This window comes from Danio rerio, chromosome 18, assembly GCF_049306965.1.
Source record: "Danio rerio strain Tuebingen ecotype United States chromosome 18, GRCz12tu, whole genome shotgun sequence".
In the NCBI taxonomy this organism is placed as follows: domain Eukaryota; kingdom Metazoa; phylum Chordata; class Actinopteri; order Cypriniformes; family Danionidae; genus Danio; species Danio rerio.
Window position 1 is genome coordinate 48,551,676 of NC_133193.1, and position 20,851 is coordinate 48,572,526.

The window sequence follows — 20,851 nt, forward strand, 5'->3', positions numbered from 1 at the left end:
TGCCGGCATTTAACCAATAACATCTCTGCAACCAAGTGATGTCATGTTGCACGCGTTGCTGTTTCTGTGTGAAGTCAAGAAAGAGATCTAACTCTGTGCCACCGCATAACTATAGATGTGTTCAAAAATAATGAGAATATTTAAGTCCTGATCGGGAGGTAACATCTGATTCCGATGAAGTCTGAAACCGCGTGATCGGACCCAATTTCCGATCATGTGATCGGATCTGGACATCCCTACAAAATACTATTCAAGTTAATGGCACAATTCTTCTCTATATCTTCTTTTGTGTTCAACAGAAGAAGGACACTCAGATTTGGAACAAGTGAAGGAGGATGTCAGAGTTTAAATTTTTGGTGAACTACCCCTTTAAGAGTGTGAATGCTATGAATAGAGGGGTTAGCAGGGCTATAATGGCACTCAGACTAAATCTCCACACATTTAAAGTGGATTATATTGAATTTATGGGATCAGGACTGCACTTTGTACAGATTGAGCAGGGAAGGTATTTTAAGCGGTTTTATGCACATTCTCTTCACAAATCTCCTTGGATTCTGAAGAAATGTGTTGTTGGATTTATAAAAAATGATTGAACTGAAATATTAGCAAGCTCTCTGCTTGACGATGTTTTCTGCTGGCATTTTATGTTGAGCTCTCAAATTGTAATCACACACATCACTAGGATGAGTTGCAGTTTATTTTTACAGACTTTCGTTACCAGAAATATATACAGGTGAAGCCACAAATATTAGCCCTCCTGTTTTTTTTTTTTTTTTTTTAATATATTTCCTGTAACAGAGCAAGGAATTTTTCACAGTATTACCAAAAATATTTTTTCTTGTGGAGAAAGTCTTATTTGTTTGATTTCAGCTAGAATAAAACCAGTCTGTTTGTTTTTTAAAAACCATTTTAAGGTCAATATAATTAGCTCCCTTAAGCAATATTTGTTTTCGATTGTCCATAGAAAAAACCATCGTTATACAATAACTTGCCTAATTACCCTAGCTTGTCTAAATTAACCTAGTTAAGCCGTTAAATGTCACTTTATGCTGTATAGAAGTGTCTTGAAAAATATCTTGTCAAATATTATGTACTGTCATCATGGCAAAGATAAAATAAATCAGTTATTAGAAACAAGTTATTAAAATTATTATGTTTAGAAATGTGTTGAATAAATCTTCTCTCCGTTAAACAGAAATTGGGGGGAAAATGTACTGTAGGGCTAATAATTCAGACTTCAACTGCATATACTATGGCTGTAAAATATACATACACTTTCATTATATACAGTAGCTTAGAAATGCATTGTTACTAGATCATCACATTTCTGCTGTACATGTGTAAATTGTAGTGTGTGTGTGTGTGTGTGTGTGTGTGTGTGTGTGTGTGTGTGTGTGTGTGTGTGTGTGTGTGTGTGTGTGTGTGTGTGTGTGTGTGTGTGTGTGTGTGTGTGTGTGTGTGTGTGTGTGTGTGTGTKTTTGCCAGGTGTCTCCTCTAGAGAGTAACATCAGTGAGTCTGTGTGCTCTCTGAAGTTTGCTCAGCGTGTTCGCACTGTTGAAATCGGACCCTCGTCTTCCTCCTCACGCCGACAAGCAGAAAACTCCTCCACCTCCTCCTCACCAACACACGACAGCGTGGAGGTACCGTGCAGTGCTCGCATATACATCTGTACAACAAACAATATATGATGTGCATTTATTTATACAAATTAAGCATCTAAACAGGTCAGTACTGAAAGTTGAGGTTGACAGCATAGTGTATCAAGTAAAATAAATAATGATAATTAAAAAAAAAAGGAAAGAAAAATCTAAAAAAAAGAAAGAAGAGGAAAATCTACACTCACCGGCCACTTTATTAGACCCATTTTGCCTTAAGAACTGCTTTAATTCTTAGTGGCATAGATTCAACAAGGTACTGGAAATATTCCTACATATTCCATATTGACATGATAGCATCATGCAGTTGCTGCAGATTTGTTGGCTGCACATCCATGATGCGAATCTCCCACCACATCCCAAAGGTGCTCTATTGGATTGAGATCTGGTGACTGTTGAGGCCATTTGAGTACCGTGAACTCATTGTCATGTTCTGAGATGATTCACACTTTATGACATGGCATGTTATCCTGCTTTAAGTAGCCATCAAAAGATGGGTAAACTGTGGTCACAAAGGGATAGACATGGCCAACAACAATACCCAGGTAGGCTGTGGCGTTGACACGATGCTCAACTAATGACCCCAAAATGTGCCAATATCCTCCACACCATTACACCACCACCACCAGCCTGAACTGTTGATACAAGGCAGGATAGATCCATGCTGTCATGTTGTTGACGCTGAATTCTAACCCTACCATTTAAATGTTGCAGAAATCGAGATATATCCCAGTGTGGTCTTCTGCTGCTGTAGCTCATCTGCCTCAGCGTTGGATGTGTTGTGTGTTCAGAGATGCTCTTCTGCAGAGCTCGGTTGTAACGAGTGCTTATTTAAGTTACTGTTGCCTATCTATCAGCTAGAACCAACAACAAGGCAAGAATCAATAAGGCATTTGCATCCACAGAACTGCCGCTCACTGGACATTTTCTGTTTTTCAGACCATTCTCTGTAAACCCTAGAGATGGTTGTGCGTAAAAATCCCAGTAGATCAGCAGTTTCTGAAATTCTCAGACCAGCTTGTCTGGCACCAACAGCCATTCTGATGCTCGGTTTGAACTGCAGCAGATCGACTTCATCATGTCTACATGCCTAAATGCATTGAGTTGCTGCCATGTGATTGGCAGATTAGAAATTTGCGTTAACAAGCAGTTGGACAAGTGTACCTATTAAAGTGGCCGGTGAGTGTATATTAAATTGAATTGGCACTTCAGGAAAGGGTTGTTATGCTTGTGCTATATCAGCACTAAGACTCATCTGGAAGGTACAGACTAAAAGTGCAAGATGGGCAACAGTTCAGTCTAAAGTAGGATCAAAAAGGATTTAAGATGCTCCATCTATAGCCACCAAATGTTCAAAATTGTAATCACTGAACCTCAAAGACTATATTTAACTATTTCTTTAATCCATTGAGTTTCTTTAATCCATTGAGTATGGCAGTGTTTCCCAACCCTGTTCCTAAAGCCACACCAACAGTACACATTTTCAACCTCTTCCTAATCAAGCACACCTAAATCAACTCATCCGAACAGTAGAAGAGCCTCCGAAACCTGAAGTTAGCGGGTCAGATAAGCAAGACATCCATGTGCTGTTGGTGTGCCTCCAGGAACAGGGTTGGGAAACACTGGAGTTTGTGATGTTTTTATTGTATTTTTTATTGTTTGTATTTTTGGTGTCTGCAGCTGGACTCTCCTCCTGTGACCCCTGTTCCTCTGCCCATCTCTCGGGCCAGCAGTGCAGGATCAACCCTGTCCTCCACCTCCAAAACCCCCACCACCCGCCGCCGCTCACACAGCCAACTGTCCACAGGTGAACACACACACTCTCACACACATTTAACAATTACTCAAACTCTGATGCAGTGATCTGATAATGATACACGTCTCACACACTGATTGAGTACAGGTCACGTCCTGTGATTCTCTGTTCTGCGCATTGTGACGCTGTAATTGGTTGGTTTCCAGATAGACAGGTAGACAGAGGCAGCCCATTGGTTGGGGACGGTGGGCAGGTAGGTGGGGTTTTCTGTGGTTGGTCGCTTGGCATGAACTGCTCAGCATGGCATGGTGCCCCACATGTCGATGCCCACCCATCTAACACAGCCTAACACTGAGTGTGTGTGAGTGTATGTGTGTGAGAGCGGTAGAGCGAGTGAGTGTGTGTGTGAGAGAGCGCAAGTGTGTGAGTGATCATGTGTGTGTGCGTGTACATATGAGCGTGCGTGCGAGCAAGTGTGCGAGTATGCTTGTACAAGTGAGTGTGCAGGCGTGTGCGAGCAAGTGAGTGTGTGTGCAAGCATGCGTGTGCGAGCAAGCGTGTGTCTGATAGTGTGATGTGTGTGAAGCGAGATCAGCTGCTGTTTTGTCCGTGTGTGTCTTTTTCTTTGGTCTTGTTCAAGCTTTCTGTAGTTTATTTCTTGATGTTGTCCTGTGTGTGTGTTCTGCAGTTGGGCACTGTTTTCACTGTATGTCTTTTTTAAGTGTGTGTGTGTGTGTGTGTGTGTGTGTGTGTGTGTGTGTGTGTGTGTGTGTGTGCGTGTGTGCGTGCGTGTGTGTGTGCGTGTGTGCGTGTGTGCGTGCGTGCGTGCGTGCGTGCGTGTGTGTGTGTGTGTGTGCTTGTGTGCGTGTGTGTGTGTGCGCGCGCGTGCGTGTGTGCATGCATGCGTGCGTGCGTGTGTGTGTGTGAGAGTGAAAGTGACAGAGTTTAGCTGTTTGTATTTTGGTTGACGTCTTCACCTCGAGCTCTGCTTCTGATTGGCTGGGCTGTGCTGTGGTGCTGATATAACATGTTTTTGTGAGGTGATTTAATTATTAGAGTCACAAATGTTCAACACGAATTACCGCAGCTCTGTTGCAAAACCTAACGAGCTGCTTTCTCACAACGCCAGAAGAATAAAAGCTAAATATTATTCAGCATTTTCATTAAATGAACAACTTTTAAAGGGGTCCTATTGTGACTTTTATTTTACAGCCAGTAATGCCCGTCTCGGGTCTTCCCAATCTCTTTAAATGCAAATAAGTTGCTGGGACCCACCCACTTTTGCAGAGGGCGGAGCCTTTACAGCTCCACCCTCAGTTACTCCAGCAAAAAAAAAAAACAGAACATCTGCACACACTTGAAGTCTTTCTTCTAAAGATTTAAGCATAGACAACATGATAATGGGAAAGTTCAGCCAAAAAAATATTTGAGTTTCTTGTGTTGAACACGAAAGAAGATATTTTGAAGAATGCTGGTTGATGGCACCCAAGCACCAGATTGATTTTACGGCACTAGCTAAACTTTCTGACACCTTTACAACACTCACGTACATTTAAAATAAATACAGGCCACGACTTAACATGGAGAATGATCTTTAAGTAGCGGTCTCCAAATTTAAACAAAGAAAAGACGTGATTTAACTTAAATATTGTGCCCTCCAGTCTCATTAGGAGAGGTTAATGTTACATAATAATAAAAAATGATTTGGGTGTTTAGACTGTTACACTTTTTTGTGTTATCAATATGCTTGTGTTTATATAGGCCTATTGGTAGGCCCACACGGAATCTGCACGCGCAGAATTCAGCAGATTTTTAGCCCATCATTAATTCTGTTTATTTACTTGAGTAAATGTGTAAATCTGAAGTTATTCAGTTTTTACTCAGTAATTTATTATTTTTTATTTCATATATTAAGGTTTTAGTTATGATACTGCGCTGGATACTCCCAAAATAATTCAGCAGAAATCCGCAGATAATTACCAAAATTTTCTGCAGAAATAGCAAAACACGTGCGCAGATTCCGTCTGGCCCTGCCTATTGGTTTGTGTGAGTGTTGTGTGCAACGTTTGTATGATTATAACCACTTTCGAAAATAGTGGGGGTTGTGAGTCATTGGCATTGTTATTTTTGGGGGTCCCGGGCTGAAAAGTTAAGGAACCCCTGCGTTGCACCATTTATTTCAATGCTTGCCATCAACCAGATTTTTTCAATATATCTTTGTGCTCAACACAAGGAAAAAAAACTCAGAACAAAGTAATTGCTGCAGTGATTTTTATTTTTGGGTAAACCATCCCTTTAATTAAAGGTATGGTTATTTTTTTTCGTCATAAGCTGTTCACACATTAGTGATTTAAAAAATATATCATTATTAATAATAATAATAATAATAATAATAATAATCAATACATTTTTTAAGAATCTAATGAAAATGTCTATGTGTACTTGTATCTATAAGCTAGTTCCTGTAGGTTTTGCAAACAGAGCAAATGTTTCTCAGAGCTTCGAGTAACAATGACTAAGGGTGTACTCACAATATGCACCGTTGCCTTGAACCAGGCCAAAGCATGCTTGACCATCTTCCGTCTCCCCCGATGGCCCGCACTCACATTACATTCGGGCCTGGGCATGCTTACGTCATCGATGCTGCGCTGTTCAGTAAGCGCTTTCACTCTTCACAGTGGAGATTTTAGTCATTTTAGTGGTTCGATATGCAGTGACATGCAGTCAAATATTTCGCCGAACAGATCAGCATCTTTTGACGCTCATAAACAATCATAAAGTCCTCGTGCTGCAGGAATTAGGAGGTTTGCTGAAGGTGCAGCTGTCGTGCAGTGAGGGGTTTGCATCTTTAATATACTACGACAGTTTGTGTTCATTAAACAGTAAGAATGATTAATAAACACATATGAAACCGTCCCTTAAAAGTCACGTCTCGCTTTCAGTTTCGGGCTCAGGCACGTTTTGCACACACACACAAGCGTACCGCGCCAATGCTCAAGTGAACCGCGCTGAGCCTGATTCAGAGAACTCACACTTCTCAAACAATCCGGGAATAAGGCCTGGGCATGGTTCGGATAGCATAGTGTGAGTGCGCCCTAACAAGCTTGTTAATACAGCTGTCTACTTAGTGTGCAGGAAGTTGCAGAAAGCTAGAATGTGAACTTTAAATGGAGCTTTCTCCTTTTGTTTGTTTTCCACGGCGTCCTCATAATTCCTGGAAACTGGGAAAGCTCCTGATTCAGTCATGACTGCGCATATTTGTCTTCCTCCACAGGACGAATGAAGTTGACGGCGTGAGGATAAACTGAAGTCAACATTCCAGACCTCTCCACCAATCAGCTCCTTTCCCCCAGTCGACCAATCAAAGACCTGCATTGCTGGCAAGGGGAGGAGCTTAAACGGCCAATCAGGGTGGACGTTGAGAAGGACGACTGAAGTGAGGTTTTGATTTGAACATTGAATACGACCTCCATCACAGCTGCTGCTTCAGGACGGACGGCCCAGTGTTTCTGGCCAATCATGCACTTTAGGCTAGGCTGTGGTTTGTAATGTTCTGTAAATGCCATTCGATTTCTAGAAGCTTGAATGTACGTGTTTGTATATATTTGTGTGTCTGAGCGAGATTTTAACTTTTAATTTTTCTTTTTTCATGCAAGAGCAAGTCAAAGTTTCACACCCGATAAGCTTGGAATGAGTCAGTGTTTAATAGTGGCAATAAGATGACCATGCAAACGTCTCTCAGTAGCATTTGAGTGTTTTTGTAAATAGAAACTTGAAGGCTGTTGAAAGCCCGAGCGTCTTCCTGACCCGTGCATGTGTTCAGTCTTCATTCTCAGACAATCTCTATCAGTTTTGTTGTGCAGTGCAGTCCGAGCAGTGTTTTTTTGGAAGAGGACGAGGAGTAGAGATGATGATGTATTGGACATCACTCTGTCTCTGGACTCTTGCTTGCTTGTGTTCACATTGTATGCAGTTTTGTTTTTGTACACTGTTTTTAATAAATGCTCTAAACCAACCTTTTAGGGGGACAAAACAAAGATATGCTTCTTGTATATTTGTGCGCTGTAAAAAATGCTGGCTTCATGTTGTCCAAACACAAATATATTCAGGGTGCTTTCATTAATTTAAACATTAATTTAAATATACTGAATAATTATATACTGTATGTGAACTATATATGTGTGTTCATTTATTAAAAAGTCCGAGGCGATTGTGCTCCACCAGAAAAAGGTGGTTTACCATCTCCAGGTTGGAGGAAAGTCCTTACCCCAGGTGGAGGAGTTCAAGTATCTTGGGGTTTTGTTCACGAGTGAGGGAAGGATGGAGCGTGAGATTGACAGGCGAATCGGTGCAGCAGTAATGCGGTCGATGTATCGGTCTTTTGTGTTAAAAAAAGGAGCTGAGCCGAAAGGCAAAGCTCTCGATTTACCAGTCAATCTACGTTCCTGCTCTCACCGATGGTCATGAGCTTTGGGTCATGACTGAAAGGACAAGATCTTGAATACAAGTAGCTGAAATGAGTTTCCTTTGCTGGGTGCTAGGGCGCACCCCTATAGATAGGGTGAGGAGCTCTGACACCCAGGAGGAGCTCAGAGTAGAGCCGCTGCTCCTCTACATTGAAAGAAGTCAGCTGAGGTGGCTCGGGTTTCAGATGTCTCTTGGACACCTACCTAGGGAGGTGTTCCAGTCATGTCTGACGGGTAGGAGGCCTCGGGTAAAACACAGGACACTCTGGAGGGACCATGTCTTTCGGCTGGCCTGGAAATGCTCAGGATCCCGCTGGAGGAAGTGTCTGGGGAGAGGGGAGTTTGGGCTTCTCTCCTAAGACTGTTGCTCCTGCGACCCGGCTCAGGAAAAGTGGTAGAGAATGAATGAATGAATGAATATAATAATACATGTGAAGATTTTTTATAGTTCTTTAAATCATTGCATCATATCATTTATTATAAAAAGACATTTTCAGAAATTCTGCTGTCACTCGTTAAATATGCACAAAGGCATTACAGTGCAGTGTTGTTGTTGTTTTTTTTCCAAAATTAAGATGACTTTAAATGACCCAGCACATCTTGTCAAACATACCGTATACCCAGTGCATTCAGCAGGTCATGCGTGTAAAAAGATCAAGTAGAAAAAAAGTAAAAACAGTTCTTATTTACAAAAAGAGATGATCCAATATTATCCAAACACACACACACACACACACACACACACTGTGTAAACGGCAGTGTTTCCATGTTGTGTCAAGTCTGAATGGATTCATTTTGCTAGTACAGTTGTGATGTCTGCGACACGGTGGCTCAGTGGTTTGCACGATTGCCTCACAGCAAGAAGGACTCTGGTCCGAGCCTCGGCTTGGTCATTTGGCATTTCTGTGTGGAGTTTGCATGTTCTCCCTGTGTTGGCATGGGTTTCCTCTGGGTGCTCCGGTTTCCCCCACAGTCCAAACACATGCAGTATAGGGAAATTGAATAAACTAAATTGGCTGTAGTGTGTGTGTGTGTGTGTGTGTGTGTATGAATGAGCAGTTGTGAGTGGATGTTTCCCAACAATCACTGTGTAAAACATATGCTGAATAAGTTGGCGGTTCATTCTACTGTGGCGACCCTTGATGAATAAAGGGACTATGCCGAAGGAAAATGAATGAGTTGTGATGTCATCAGGTCACCCCTGGTGTACGGGTCAGTGTGTGTGTTTCTGTGTGTGTGTGTGTGTCAGACGGTGGGCTGCAGTTTGCTCATGTTTCTCTGATGCATGCTGTGATGTCTGACCAGCTCATCTGAGCGAGCAAACTTCTTCTGACAGCTCGGCCAGCGGCACGTAAACGGCTTCTCACCTGAGACAACACACACACACACATTTTAATCAAGTCTGTTCATCCGCAACTAATGGATGAAATGGTTAATGAGAGGTTTGAAAGAGGAGTCTTACGCACTTGTTTTACCTGTATGAGTCCGCGTGTGTGTCTTCAGGTGGTCCGAGCGTGAAAACTTTCTCTGACACGTCTCACACTGAAAGGGTTTGACGCCTGCAGGATATCACACACACACACACACACACACAGCTGTCGGCTCATGGTATTTCATAAATGTCAAAGGGATTAATTAGTGCGAGGTGGAATTGTAGTGAACAGCATTTGATTGGTGGGAGGGGAATCTTAAGTGAGCACTTCCAAGTTTTCCTATTTTCTCTAGATTTGCCATTCATGAAGTACAATATTCATTCAACTTGGTCCCTAATTTATCAGGGGTTGCCACAGTGGAATGAACCGCCAAGTACAACATTCATTAGTGTTTTATTTAAATATGACAAGATTCTACAAATGATACTGTACAGGAAAATTATCCTTTGGATTATTAAAAATACTTAAATATTGGTGGTTGGTTGTATGTAAAAAAAAAAAAATATATATATATATATATATATATATATATATATATATATATATATATATATATATATATATATATATATATATATATAACATATATTATACATTATATATATATATAATACACACATATGTAGATGTTATGTAAAAAAATTATATATTTGTAAATATAATAATTTTTATATGTAAAAATAAATATACAGTTGAAGTCAGAATTATTAGCCCCCCTGAATTATTAGACTGCTTGTTTATCTTTTCCCCAATTTCTGTTTAATAGAGAGCAGATTTTTCCAACACATTTCTAAACATATTAGTTTTAATAATTAATTTCTAATAACTGATTTATTTGATCTTTGCCATGATGACAGTAAATAATATTTCACTAGATATTTTTCAAGACACTTCTATACATCTTAAAGTGACATTTAAAGGCTTAACTAGGTTAATTAGGTAAACTAGGCAGGTTAGGGTAATTAGGCAAGTTATTGTATAATGAATACAGAATGTGTGTGTGTAGGGGTGTTTTCTGACCTGTGTGTCTGCGCTGGTGTCTCTTCAGCTGGTCAGACCTGGAGAAGCGGCGGCCGCAGCCCGTGTAATCGCACTGATACGGCTTTTCCCCTGAACACCACACACACACAAAAAAAAACATAATCCTCAATCACATTAGTTTACATATCGCATTATATTTGTTAAGGACTAAACTTAAAAGACGCCAAACAAAATAGAAGTCTCTGGCGTAAACACAAAGCGTCCACACGAGGGCACTGTCTGAATGCCCGGGTTCTACTTGTTGTTTTCTCCAAGCGTCATAAATCAAGTGTTTATCAGTAAAACAGAGCTGCGAGGTCACATAACTCACTCCAGATGCTTATTATTTCTGTTCGTTCTTGTGCAACTTAGAGGGCCCAAAAAAGCACCGTAATCTAAAATCAACCAAGGCTACATTTGGTGTATGTATATATATATATATATATATATATATATATATAGGCCTACATACATACACACACACATATATATGTATTTATATACACAGTGCAGACCATGCTTTGATCATCTTTTAACCTTTTTGTTTCTATATTTGTGGAAAAGAAGGGCATATTGTCTCAATCACCTGTGATCTAATCCTGGCAGTTCTCTGGTTAACAGGCAGATTGCTAAAGGACTACAAATCCGCCAGTATATTGACCACAAGTTCCAGTCATGCACTGCTCACACGCACCTGTTTTGACCCTTGCCTAGTTTGTTTGTTTGTTTACGTTGTCTGCTGCCTGCCTGTACTGACCACTTGCCTGTGTAATGACCACGACTCGGGATTTCTTGTACACACCTGTTTTCCCCTGTGTTGACCGTGAACCGTCCCCTTCACATTACCCATATGATATTAAAACAACACCAGGTTGAGTAAATAATACTTTAGATTTTCATTTCATCTTTAAAAAAAATTAAAAAATTTGAATATACTAATTATTAATCTGAAGCTGGGTGTTAAGTCCTATATTTGTTGTGTGTGATGAAAATCACCTGTGTGTTTCCTGCCGTGCATCTGCAGATGGGACAGTTTGAAGTATCTCTTACTGCAGCCTGGATAAGAGCAGACGAACGGCCGTTTCTCACTGCTGTCTGATGATGATTTACCGGAGGAAGGGATGCCTGGTACTCGCCGCACATCCTGGACAGAACAAAAAAAAAACATTTAAAAACCGGAGTATAATTGGCAATCAACAAACTCCACTGGCCAACTCTGCTGCACTTCTGAGGCTCTGTTTGTTTGAAGTTCTGCATCTTATCTTGAGGCCTGGCAAATATCAGTGCAGCTTTTAAAAGCCTTGATGGGAAAGCTTTACCACTGTAAACATACATATATGCACATTATTCTCTGGACACTATCAGCCTTCCAGAGCTCTGATGGATGTTTATTAATACCAAACGCACGCATGCATTGAACACCAGCAGTCTGTGTACATTAAAAGACTTTCCTGAGTTAAGTCATGTTGGTGTGCAAACAGCCATAGATTTAATCCACCTCATGCATTCATATTCTGCACACCACTTTTGCATTCCTGGGTCAGTTTTGACCGGGTGGCAATATAAGCTTATATAACAGTCCTGATTTAACACTAAAAGCATATCGCAACTTATTAATAACATCTAAGATTTAACTGCTTCTAAAGTGATTGTATCATTAACCATTTTATTAACCAACTGCATTTTGGTAACAAAAGTAAACACTTACTGGCCACTTTATTAGGTACACCTGTCCTGCTGCTAGTTAATAAAAATTTCTAATTAGCCAATCACATGGCAGCAACTCAATGCATTTAGGCATGTAGACATGGTCAAGACGATCTGCTGCAGTTCAAACCGAGCATCAAAATGGGGAAGAAAGGTGATTTAAGTGACTTTGAATGTGGCATGGTTGTTGGTGCCAGACGGGCTGGTCTAAGTATTTCAGAAACTGCTGATCTACTGGGATTTTCATGCACAACTATCTCTAGGGTTTACAGAGAATGGTCTGAAAAAGAGAAAATGTCCAGTGAGCGGCAGTTCTGTGGGTGTAAATGCCTTTTTGAGGTCAGAGGTCAGAATTTGGCGTCAACAACATGAAAGCATGGATCCATCCTGCCATGTATCAACGGTTCAGGATGGTGGTGTAATGGTGTGGGGGATATTTCCTTGGCACGCTTTGGTATTGTTGCTGACCGTATCCATCCCTTTATGACCACAGTGTACCCATCTTCTGATGACTTCCAGCAGGATAACTCGCCAGGTCATAAAGCGTGAATCATTTCAGACTGGTTTCTTCAACATGGCAGTTCACTAAACTTAAACGACCTCCACAGTCACCAGATCTCAATCCAATAGAGCACCTTTGGGATGTGGTGGAGATTTGCATCATAGATGTGCAGCCGACAAATCTGCAGCAACTGTATGATGCTTTCATGTCAATATGGACCAAAATCACAGAGGAATATTTCCACTATCTTACTGCCTCTATGCCACAAAGGAATAAGGCAGGTCTGAGGGCAAAAGGGGGTCCAACCCAGTACAAATAAGGTGTACCTAATAAAGTGGCCAGTGAATCTATGCATGCTATGCGAATCACATTTGTCGGTGTACATGTAAAACGTTTGTGTATGAGTGTGTGTTTTGCTTGTGTGTATATTTTCAGTCACGCACCTGTAATCCTCTGAACAACCCATGTGTGTGTATGTGATACTGTGTGCTGCAGCTGTAGACCAGAGGAGGTGCTCCTGAAGATGCTTCAGTTTCATAACTGGAGCTGTGAGAAAAGACAGAGATGTGTTACAGACAGCAGAGAAACTGATCACAAACACACAACCCCAAACACTATATTCATTCATTCATTTTCTCTTCGGCATACCCAATTAATCTGTACCACATGTCTTTGGACTGTGAAGGAAACCGAAGCACCCGGAGGAAACCCACCCACATTCTCCCCCACAGGGAGAACATGCAAACTGCACACAGAAACACCAACTGACCCAGCCGAGACTTGAACCAGCGACCTTCTTGCTGTGAGGCGACAGCACTACCTACTGCGTCACCGCATCGCCACACTATATTCAGTCATATTTTATTTTAATATGTAATTCCTGCTATTAGCAAACCATTAACTAAGGCTGAACCAATAAAAGGAAAGGAAAGGAAAAGAATGGAATGGAATGGAATGGAAAGGAAAGGAAAGGAAAGGAAAGGAATGGAATGGAAAGGAAAGGAATGGAAAGGAAAGGAAAGGAAAGGAATGGAATGGAAAGGAAAGGAAAGGAATGGAAAGGAAAGGAATGGAAAGGAATGGAAAGGAAAGGAAAGGAATGGAAAGGAAAGGAATGGAAAGGAATGGAAAGGAAAGGAAAGGAATGGAAAGGAAATGAAAGGAATGGAATGGAAAGGAAAGGAAAGGAAAGGAAAGGAAAGGAAAGGAATGGAAAGGAAAGGAATGGAAAGGAATGGAAAGGAAAGGAATGGAAAGGAAAGGAAAGGAAAGGAAAGGAAAGGAAAGGAATGGAAAGGAATGGAAAGGAAAGGAAAGGAAAGGAAAGGAAAGGAATGGAATGGAATGGAAAGGAAAGGAATGGAAAGGAAAGGAATGGAAAGGAAAGGAATGGAATGGAATGGAAAGGAAAGGAAAGGAAAGGAATGGAAAGGAATGGAAAGGAAAGGAATGGAATGGAATGGAAAGGAAAGGAAAGGAATGGAAAGGAAAGGAATGGAAAGGAAAGGAAAGGAATGGAAAGGAAAGGAATGGAAAGGAAAGGAAAGGAAAGGAAAGGAATGGAAAGGAAAGGAAAGGAAAGGAAAGGAAAGGAAAGGAATGGAAAGGAAAGGAATGGAAAGGAAAGGAATGGAAAGGAAAGGAAAGGAATGGAAAGGAAAGGAATGGAAAGGAAAGGAAAGGAAAGGAAAGGAAAGGAATGGAAAGGAAAGGAAAGGAATGGAAAGGAAAGGAATGGAAAGGAAAGGAAAGGAATGGAAAGGAAAGGAAAGGAATGGAAAGGAAAGGAAAGGAAAGGAATGGAAAGGAAAGGAAAGGAATGGAATGGAATGGAATGGAATGGAAAGGAAAGGAATGGAAAGGAAAGGAAAGGAATGGAATGGAATGGAATGGAAAGGAAAGGAATGGAAAGGAAAGGAAAGGAAAGGAAAGGAAAGGAAAGGAAAGGAAAGGAAAGGAAAGGAAAGGAAAGGAAAGCGAAGGAACTGGAAATAGTCAGGAAATGAAATCAAAGGAAAGCAAAGGGAATGAAAGGAAAATAGTCATGAGGAAGAGGAAAGGAAATAAAAATGAAAATGAAATCAAAGGAAAGGAAAGGAAAGGAAAGGAAAGGAAAGGAAAGAAAAAGAAGCAGGAAATAGTGATGAAGAAAATAAAGGGAAGGAAATAGTTTTTAAAAAACAGGAAAGGTAAATTAAATGGGCATAAGAAAAGGAAAAGGAATTCACGCTATTTACAAAGCAAACACTTTTAGCTCAATAAACTACTAATTAGCTGCTTTTTAGTACACGTAACAGTTTTTTCCGTATTTTGTGTTTCCGTTTATTTACAGTTGTGAAGTCATTATGGGATGTTGATCTCTGCTCTGTCGACTTTTAATGTAGAAAATTCAACTCTACAGTTTAACAAAGTGACTTTTATTGACTTTTTAATAGTTTGGAATAACGTCTAAGAATTAATATATAGAGAAATACATCTGTAAAATGACAGAAAATAGTGCATGTTAATCCAAGTTAATAATGTTAATACACGTCATTTTTTTCCCCAACTTTTTAAGGTTAAAAGTTGTCAGAAGAAAGATTAAGGTCACATAAGGCTTTTCAAAAGCGTAAATAAATGGGGAAAAATAAAAACATCGATCACAAAATACTAAAACTGGACATTTACCTACATTTTTTACAGTGTACTTAGTAATATAGTAATTGGGTTTAGGTATTAGGTATGAATAGGGATGCAAAATAAGATCATACTTAATACATGCTAATAAACAGTTCATATCTTAGGCAATAAGCCAGTAGTAAATAGTATGAATTGTATTTAAACTAAAGCATCACCCTATATTCTTACTAATGCTACCTCTATGAACCAATCCGTCCTCATTAACAAAAGGATGTTGTTGAAGCCAAAAATAATCATGTAAAGCTGCTTGAACGGTCATAAATGATAGGGAAGGAGGACTGTTGGTGTGCTGGGAGATTTGTAGTGTGGGCAGTAACGGATGAAGAGCTTTCTCTTTGTCCAGCTCACTTCACATTTCAGTCTACACACAATCAGCCATTGCTGGTGCAGTCCTCCCACAGCCCATCCATTCATCCGTACACTAGATAAACACCCTGTTGTCATGGAGAGGGGGGGTGAGCAAGGTGGACACCGAATCTTTTATCTGGCATAAATATTCTGTTCAGCATCGCAGTCACCAGTTCATCTGCCTACACGGACGAGCACACAGACACTCAATCAGTAGGAAAATGTCAGCGCTGAGGGACTTTAGGTAGTCTGTATCTCTCTCAGAAAAACACAGAAACTCTATCTGTGCTGGGCCGCTTGACTGAACGGGACGGTTTGGTATCTCGTCTGCTGTCACCACTGCATAATTCATACTCTGCTTCAGGCTGTTTTATAGCACAGTGAGGATCATACACACAGAGCTTCCTTTAAAACATGTCTGCTGTATTTCTGTAGCACTCCTTGCTGGACTGTGTCAAAACAGGGAAGGGGAAAAGCCAAGGGAAGGGGAAAGGGAAAAGGAAGTAAAAAGGAAAAGGGGAAAGGAATAGAAATGAAAAAAGGAAAGTAAAGAGAAAGAGAAAAAGAATGAAATGAAAATGAAGAGGAAAAGTAACGGGAAATAGTCATGAAGAAATGAGAGAACAGGGAATAGTTATAAAAACTGGAAATAGTCAGGAAAACGAAAAAGAAATAGTCATGAGGAAAGGGAAGAAAAGGGAAGGGTAAGGATGTCACGATACGGGATCAAAACAGGAACAAAAACAGGTGTAGAATCCAAGTGCAGATTTTAATGAGGATTGTGCAGTGAAAGTGACAAAAAAAAATACAAAAAAATCCACAAAGTAACAAACAAAACAAACAAACGAACGAGGACTCAAACAGTATAAAACTCGAACTAGACTTTGACAACTAAGACAAGATACAGAGCAGGATCAGGAACACATACCAATAAAGACGACAACGACCAACTGACAAACAGAGCATGAATGACTGAATATATAGTCCAGGTAATCAACGGAGAACGGAGACAGCTGTGGTTGCAAATCAGTGTAGATGACAGACCGGGTGTGTGCGCGAAAGAATGTATGGAAATGTAGTTCTTAAGCCACTGTAGTTCGCTGGGAGTAGCTGGCGAACTACAGTGGCATCTTGAGGACAAACACAGTCATGACAAAGGAAAGGAACGAAAAAGAAAGCAGAGGAAAACAAAGGAAAGGGAAAGGAAGAACTAGTCGTGAAAACAGGAAATAAAATGTTCACGAGGAAAGGAAAGAGGGGGAAAAGGAAAGGAAAGGAAAAGAAAGGAAAGGAAAGGAAAGGAAAGGAAAGGAAAGGAAAGGAAAAAACTAGTCCTGATAACAGGAAATAAACTGGTCATGAGGACAGGGAAGAGGGGAGAAAGGAAAGGAAAGGGAAAAATTAAAAGAAATGGAGCAAATAGAAAAGAAACGAAAAAGAAAAGAAAGAAAATGAAAGGAAAGGAAAAGGAAAGGGACTGGAAAGAAAAGGCAACATGCAAAGAAATTGTCATGAAGAAAAGCGGAAAGGAAAGGAAAGGAAAGGAAAGGAAATTGAATAAAAGGAGAGAAAAGGAAATGAAAAGAAAATAGTCATGAAAAAGTGTGAAATAGTTGAATATAGAGGAAATAGTTGAGAAAACAGAAAAGAAAAAGGAAATGGTCATGGGGAAATTAAAGGGAATTAAAAGGAAAAGAAATGAAAATGAAAAGAAAAGAAATCAAAGGAAAGGAAAGAAAAATGAGCAGGAAATAGTCATGAAGAAAAAAGAGGGAAGGACATAGTTGTGAAAACAAGAAAGGTAAATGAAATGGTCTAAGGAAAGGGAAGGAAAGGAAAAGGAAATAGTCAGTAAAGAAACGTAAAGGAAAAGGAAATAGTCATGAAGAAAAGAGAGGAAAGGAAAGTTGTGAAAACTGGAAATAGTCAGGAATGGAAATTAAATGAAGGAAAGAAAAACACTTATGAAGAAGAGGGAATAGTTGTGAAAACAGGAAAGGAGAGAGAAATGGTCATGAGGAAGGCAAGGGAAGAGAAGTGAAGGCAAAGAAAAAGGAAAAGAAAAGAAAAAGGAAATGAAATGGAAATAAAACAGACAGGAAAAGGCAATTAAAAGGAATTGAAAGGGAAAAAAACAAGAAAAAGTCATAAAGAAAAGAGACAAAGAAAATGGTTGTGAAAACCGGAAAAGAAAGAAAACAAAATATGAAAGGAAAGGAAATAAAGTGTAGAGGAAGTGGTGTAGATGAGTGTACCTCTTGATGCTGGGCGTCAGTGAGCTAACAGGATTCCAGGCCACACACTCCAGCTGAGACTTCATTTGGTACAGATTATCACTGGCAGAGCACAGGAGAAAAGAAGACATGAGAACTTTTACTTCTGTTTCTCAAACAACACCCAGAGGCCAAAAACAGAATAAAAAATAAAAACATGAGCTGAAGCACATTGAATAATGTCAATATTATTCATCTAGTGTTATTTTTGGGTATAAATGCAGATCGTCAGCAGTGTGGTTTGGTCACGTCTAAAACTATTCATCACTGACTCATAACCATGTTTTCTAACGAAGCAGCAAAATCAGAGACGCACACACACATCAATGTGTTGCACCACATGTTGTAAAGAGACAAATCTCACGTAGTCCTCGCTGGCGCATCGAGTGCCTGGCACAATCATGTAATACGTGTGATGATGTCATGTTGATTTCTGGGTATCGTGGAAAGGATTTGGGGAAATAGTCCTGACTCATGCAGTTTTTCCCTTGGCTGTGAACTGATTTTGAAGGTCAGATATTTGTTTATGGTTATTTTGACCTTATTACAGTTTATTAATTCCTCTTTATTAATTATTAATTCAGTTTATTACACCAATATAATATAATATAATGTAATATAATATAATATAATATAATACAATATAATATAATATAATATAATATAATATAATATAATTAAATATAATATAATATAATATAATAGGTAAAAATATATATTAAATATAAATATTAGATAAATATTTTTTTAAAAATAAACTTAAAATTAATAATTTTATATATTTGAAATTTAAATTATTTCTTTCTTTATTATCTCAAATAAAATAATAATCTAAATAATATAATATAATATAATATAATATAATATAATATAATATAATATAATATAATATAATATAATATAATATAAAACAAAAAAATATATATATATATTTTTAAATATTTAATATAAATATTAGATAAATATTTTTAGAAAATAAACATAAAATTAATAATTTAATATATTTAAAATTAAAATTATTGCTTTCTTTATTATCTAAACTAAAATAATAAAATAAATAAGTAAAATAATATAATATAATATAATATAATATAATATAATATAATATAATATAATATAATATAATATAATATAATATAATATAATATAATACAAAATAATATAAAAAATTTAATTAAATTAAATTAATTATTTAGAAAACTAAGAAGCTTTAAGCTATGTTTTAAAACGATAATGTTTCATTAATGGTTTATGACGGGTTGCCACATTCCTAATAAATGACTTCCATTACAGCTCATACCAGTGTTTTGAAATGCAAGAGACTGTTTCTAAGCCAAACACTTATGAAAAATAAGGTGGAATTTCCCTTTTGGTTCCCATCTAATCTCACTTTATTGCCAGAAACAGAGGTTTGTGAGGTCACTGGAACACAGTGCAACAGTACCAGGCTGATGCAACTCAATTAGTTTTTTTATTTTCATCTGAAGCCTTCCAAAAGTTGTTTAGTGAGGAGGGGGAAGAACGTTCAGGTCTTATCAAATCTGGATGCCTTGTTTTGGGGTTTGTGATCTGGTTTTCCTTTAAACAGCGTGAGAGCGGGATTTAAAGAATGCACACTGATTCCTGTGTCACCGGTGATGAGTTGCATTTCTCTTTAATCTCCTTCTTCTTTTACACTTTGATTTGATTTTACCCCCCAAAATTAAAAATTGTTATTCCTCGCTTTCATGTTGTTCCAGATATGTGTGCTGTTAAATTTCAATGGGACATGAAAAGAAATGCTCAGCAAAATACTAAAGTCATGGTCACCATGCAGGATCTGTCAAGATTGTTCTTTAGCTGAAAGAAGTGAATATTGAGAAAATCTGCTTTATTTACATTTCTACTCATTGAATATCATATTAGACAGATTTCTGAAGAATGAATACTGTTAAACTGGACTAATATCTGCTGAAAATCAGCTTAATTCCACATATCAATTATTTTTGAAAGTGTTTGAATATAATACAGCTGTTTTAGAAAAATTAAGAATATATTAAAATATTATTGTGTTAAGACCCGAACTAAAAAAAATAAAAATGTTTTGCTGCTTGTTCAAGCTATTTATTTAAAATGAAAACTTTATTTCATTTTATTTATATATCATTTATTTAAAATTATTTTTTTGGGACAACGTAATTGTTTTATGTTCAGTCCACTTAAATTTGTTAACTTATTTTGTGTTGGCACACTGAAAAAATGCTTTTCTTACTTAAGAGTTTTTGTCTTGTTTCGAATCTAAATATCTAAAAATTCTTAAATCAAGAAGCATCTTCCAGAGAAGCAAAACAATGTCTTGTTTTTGAAAATATGAAGTCAATATAAAGTGAGTTTTTCTTTAAAATAGGCTAAATAATCTTGTCTGCGTTTTGAAATAATAGTATCTTGCTTACCCTATTGGCAGGTTATTTTGCTTGGCTAGAGTATTTAGTCTGTCACCGACTCTGTGCCAGTCATTCCCCTCGCTGGCCAGCAGAGGTCATCATCACCGGACTTTTAAGCATTATTTCATTCCCACTGACTGATTGGCACATACACCTGCACCACATTCCCTAATCACTTACCTCACACATATAAGCAGCACACACACGCTACTTTAGTGCGAAGTACCCCGGCCAACACGACTGAGCGTTTCTGATCATTGCCTGCTTTCCTGTGTATAACCCCGGACTGTATCTCGACCTTGTATTGCCTCCCGCCTGCCCTGAACTCTAGCCTGCATACCGACTCTGATCCTCGCTGCCTGCCTTTGACCCATGCCTGAATACTCACCTTGTGTTTGCCTGCCACCAGCCCTTCGACTAACTACAACTGTGTTTGATGCGAGTACGCACATGCTTAACATCTGTGTGCTGATTGTTATTAAACTCTGTTTAATAAATGTACTGCACATGGATCCCTCTGTGTCAGACTCTTCGTTACATGATTGCAGTTAAAAAGTGATTGTTTATTTTGTCCTTGTCAGTTGCTGA

General features: G+C 38.7%; 2 protein-coding genes across 75 annotated transcripts in view; one reads left to right on the forward strand and one right to left on the reverse strand.

Moving 5' to 3' along the window:
* Nucleotides 1-7,449, forward strand: part of kifc3 (kinesin family member C3) — a 65,935-nt gene extending 58,486 nt beyond the window's left edge. For 29 of the 50 annotated variants that reach the window (XM_073929673.1, XM_068214958.2, XM_073929655.1 and 26 more), the window contains 4 exons: nucleotides 1,486-1,641; nucleotides 3,337-3,463; nucleotides 3,619-3,665; nucleotides 6,687-7,449. In XM_073929673.1, the coding sequence (XP_073785774.1) occupies nucleotides 1,486-1,641; nucleotides 3,337-3,463; nucleotides 3,619-3,665; nucleotides 6,687-6,695 (339 nt within the window). In that variant the 3' untranslated portion in view covers nucleotides 6,696-7,449. The remainder of the gene's footprint in view (nucleotides 1-1,485; nucleotides 1,642-3,336; nucleotides 3,464-3,618; nucleotides 3,666-6,686) is intronic. The other 21 variants (XM_073929674.1, XM_073929675.1, XM_073929656.1 and 18 more) reach the window with 1 other exon arrangement.
* Nucleotides 7,305-20,851, reverse strand: part of wt1b (WT1 transcription factor b) — a 117,397-nt gene continuing 103,850 nt past the window's right edge. For 13 of the 25 annotated variants that reach the window (XM_073929450.1, XM_073929442.1, XM_073929433.1 and 10 more), the window contains 6 exons: nucleotides 17,823-17,903; nucleotides 12,984-13,086; nucleotides 11,328-11,475; nucleotides 10,332-10,421; nucleotides 9,345-9,437; nucleotides 7,305-9,245 (listed from right to left, as the gene is read on the reverse strand). In XM_073929450.1, the coding sequence (XP_073785551.1) occupies nucleotides 9,124-9,245; nucleotides 9,345-9,437; nucleotides 10,332-10,421; nucleotides 11,328-11,475; nucleotides 12,984-13,086; nucleotides 17,823-17,903 (637 nt within the window). In that variant the 3' untranslated portion in view covers nucleotides 7,305-9,123. The remainder of the gene's footprint in view (nucleotides 9,246-9,344; nucleotides 9,438-10,331; nucleotides 10,422-11,327; nucleotides 11,476-12,983; nucleotides 13,087-17,822; nucleotides 17,904-20,851) is intronic. The other 12 variants (XM_073929453.1, XM_073929446.1, XM_073929445.1 and 9 more) reach the window with 2 other exon arrangements.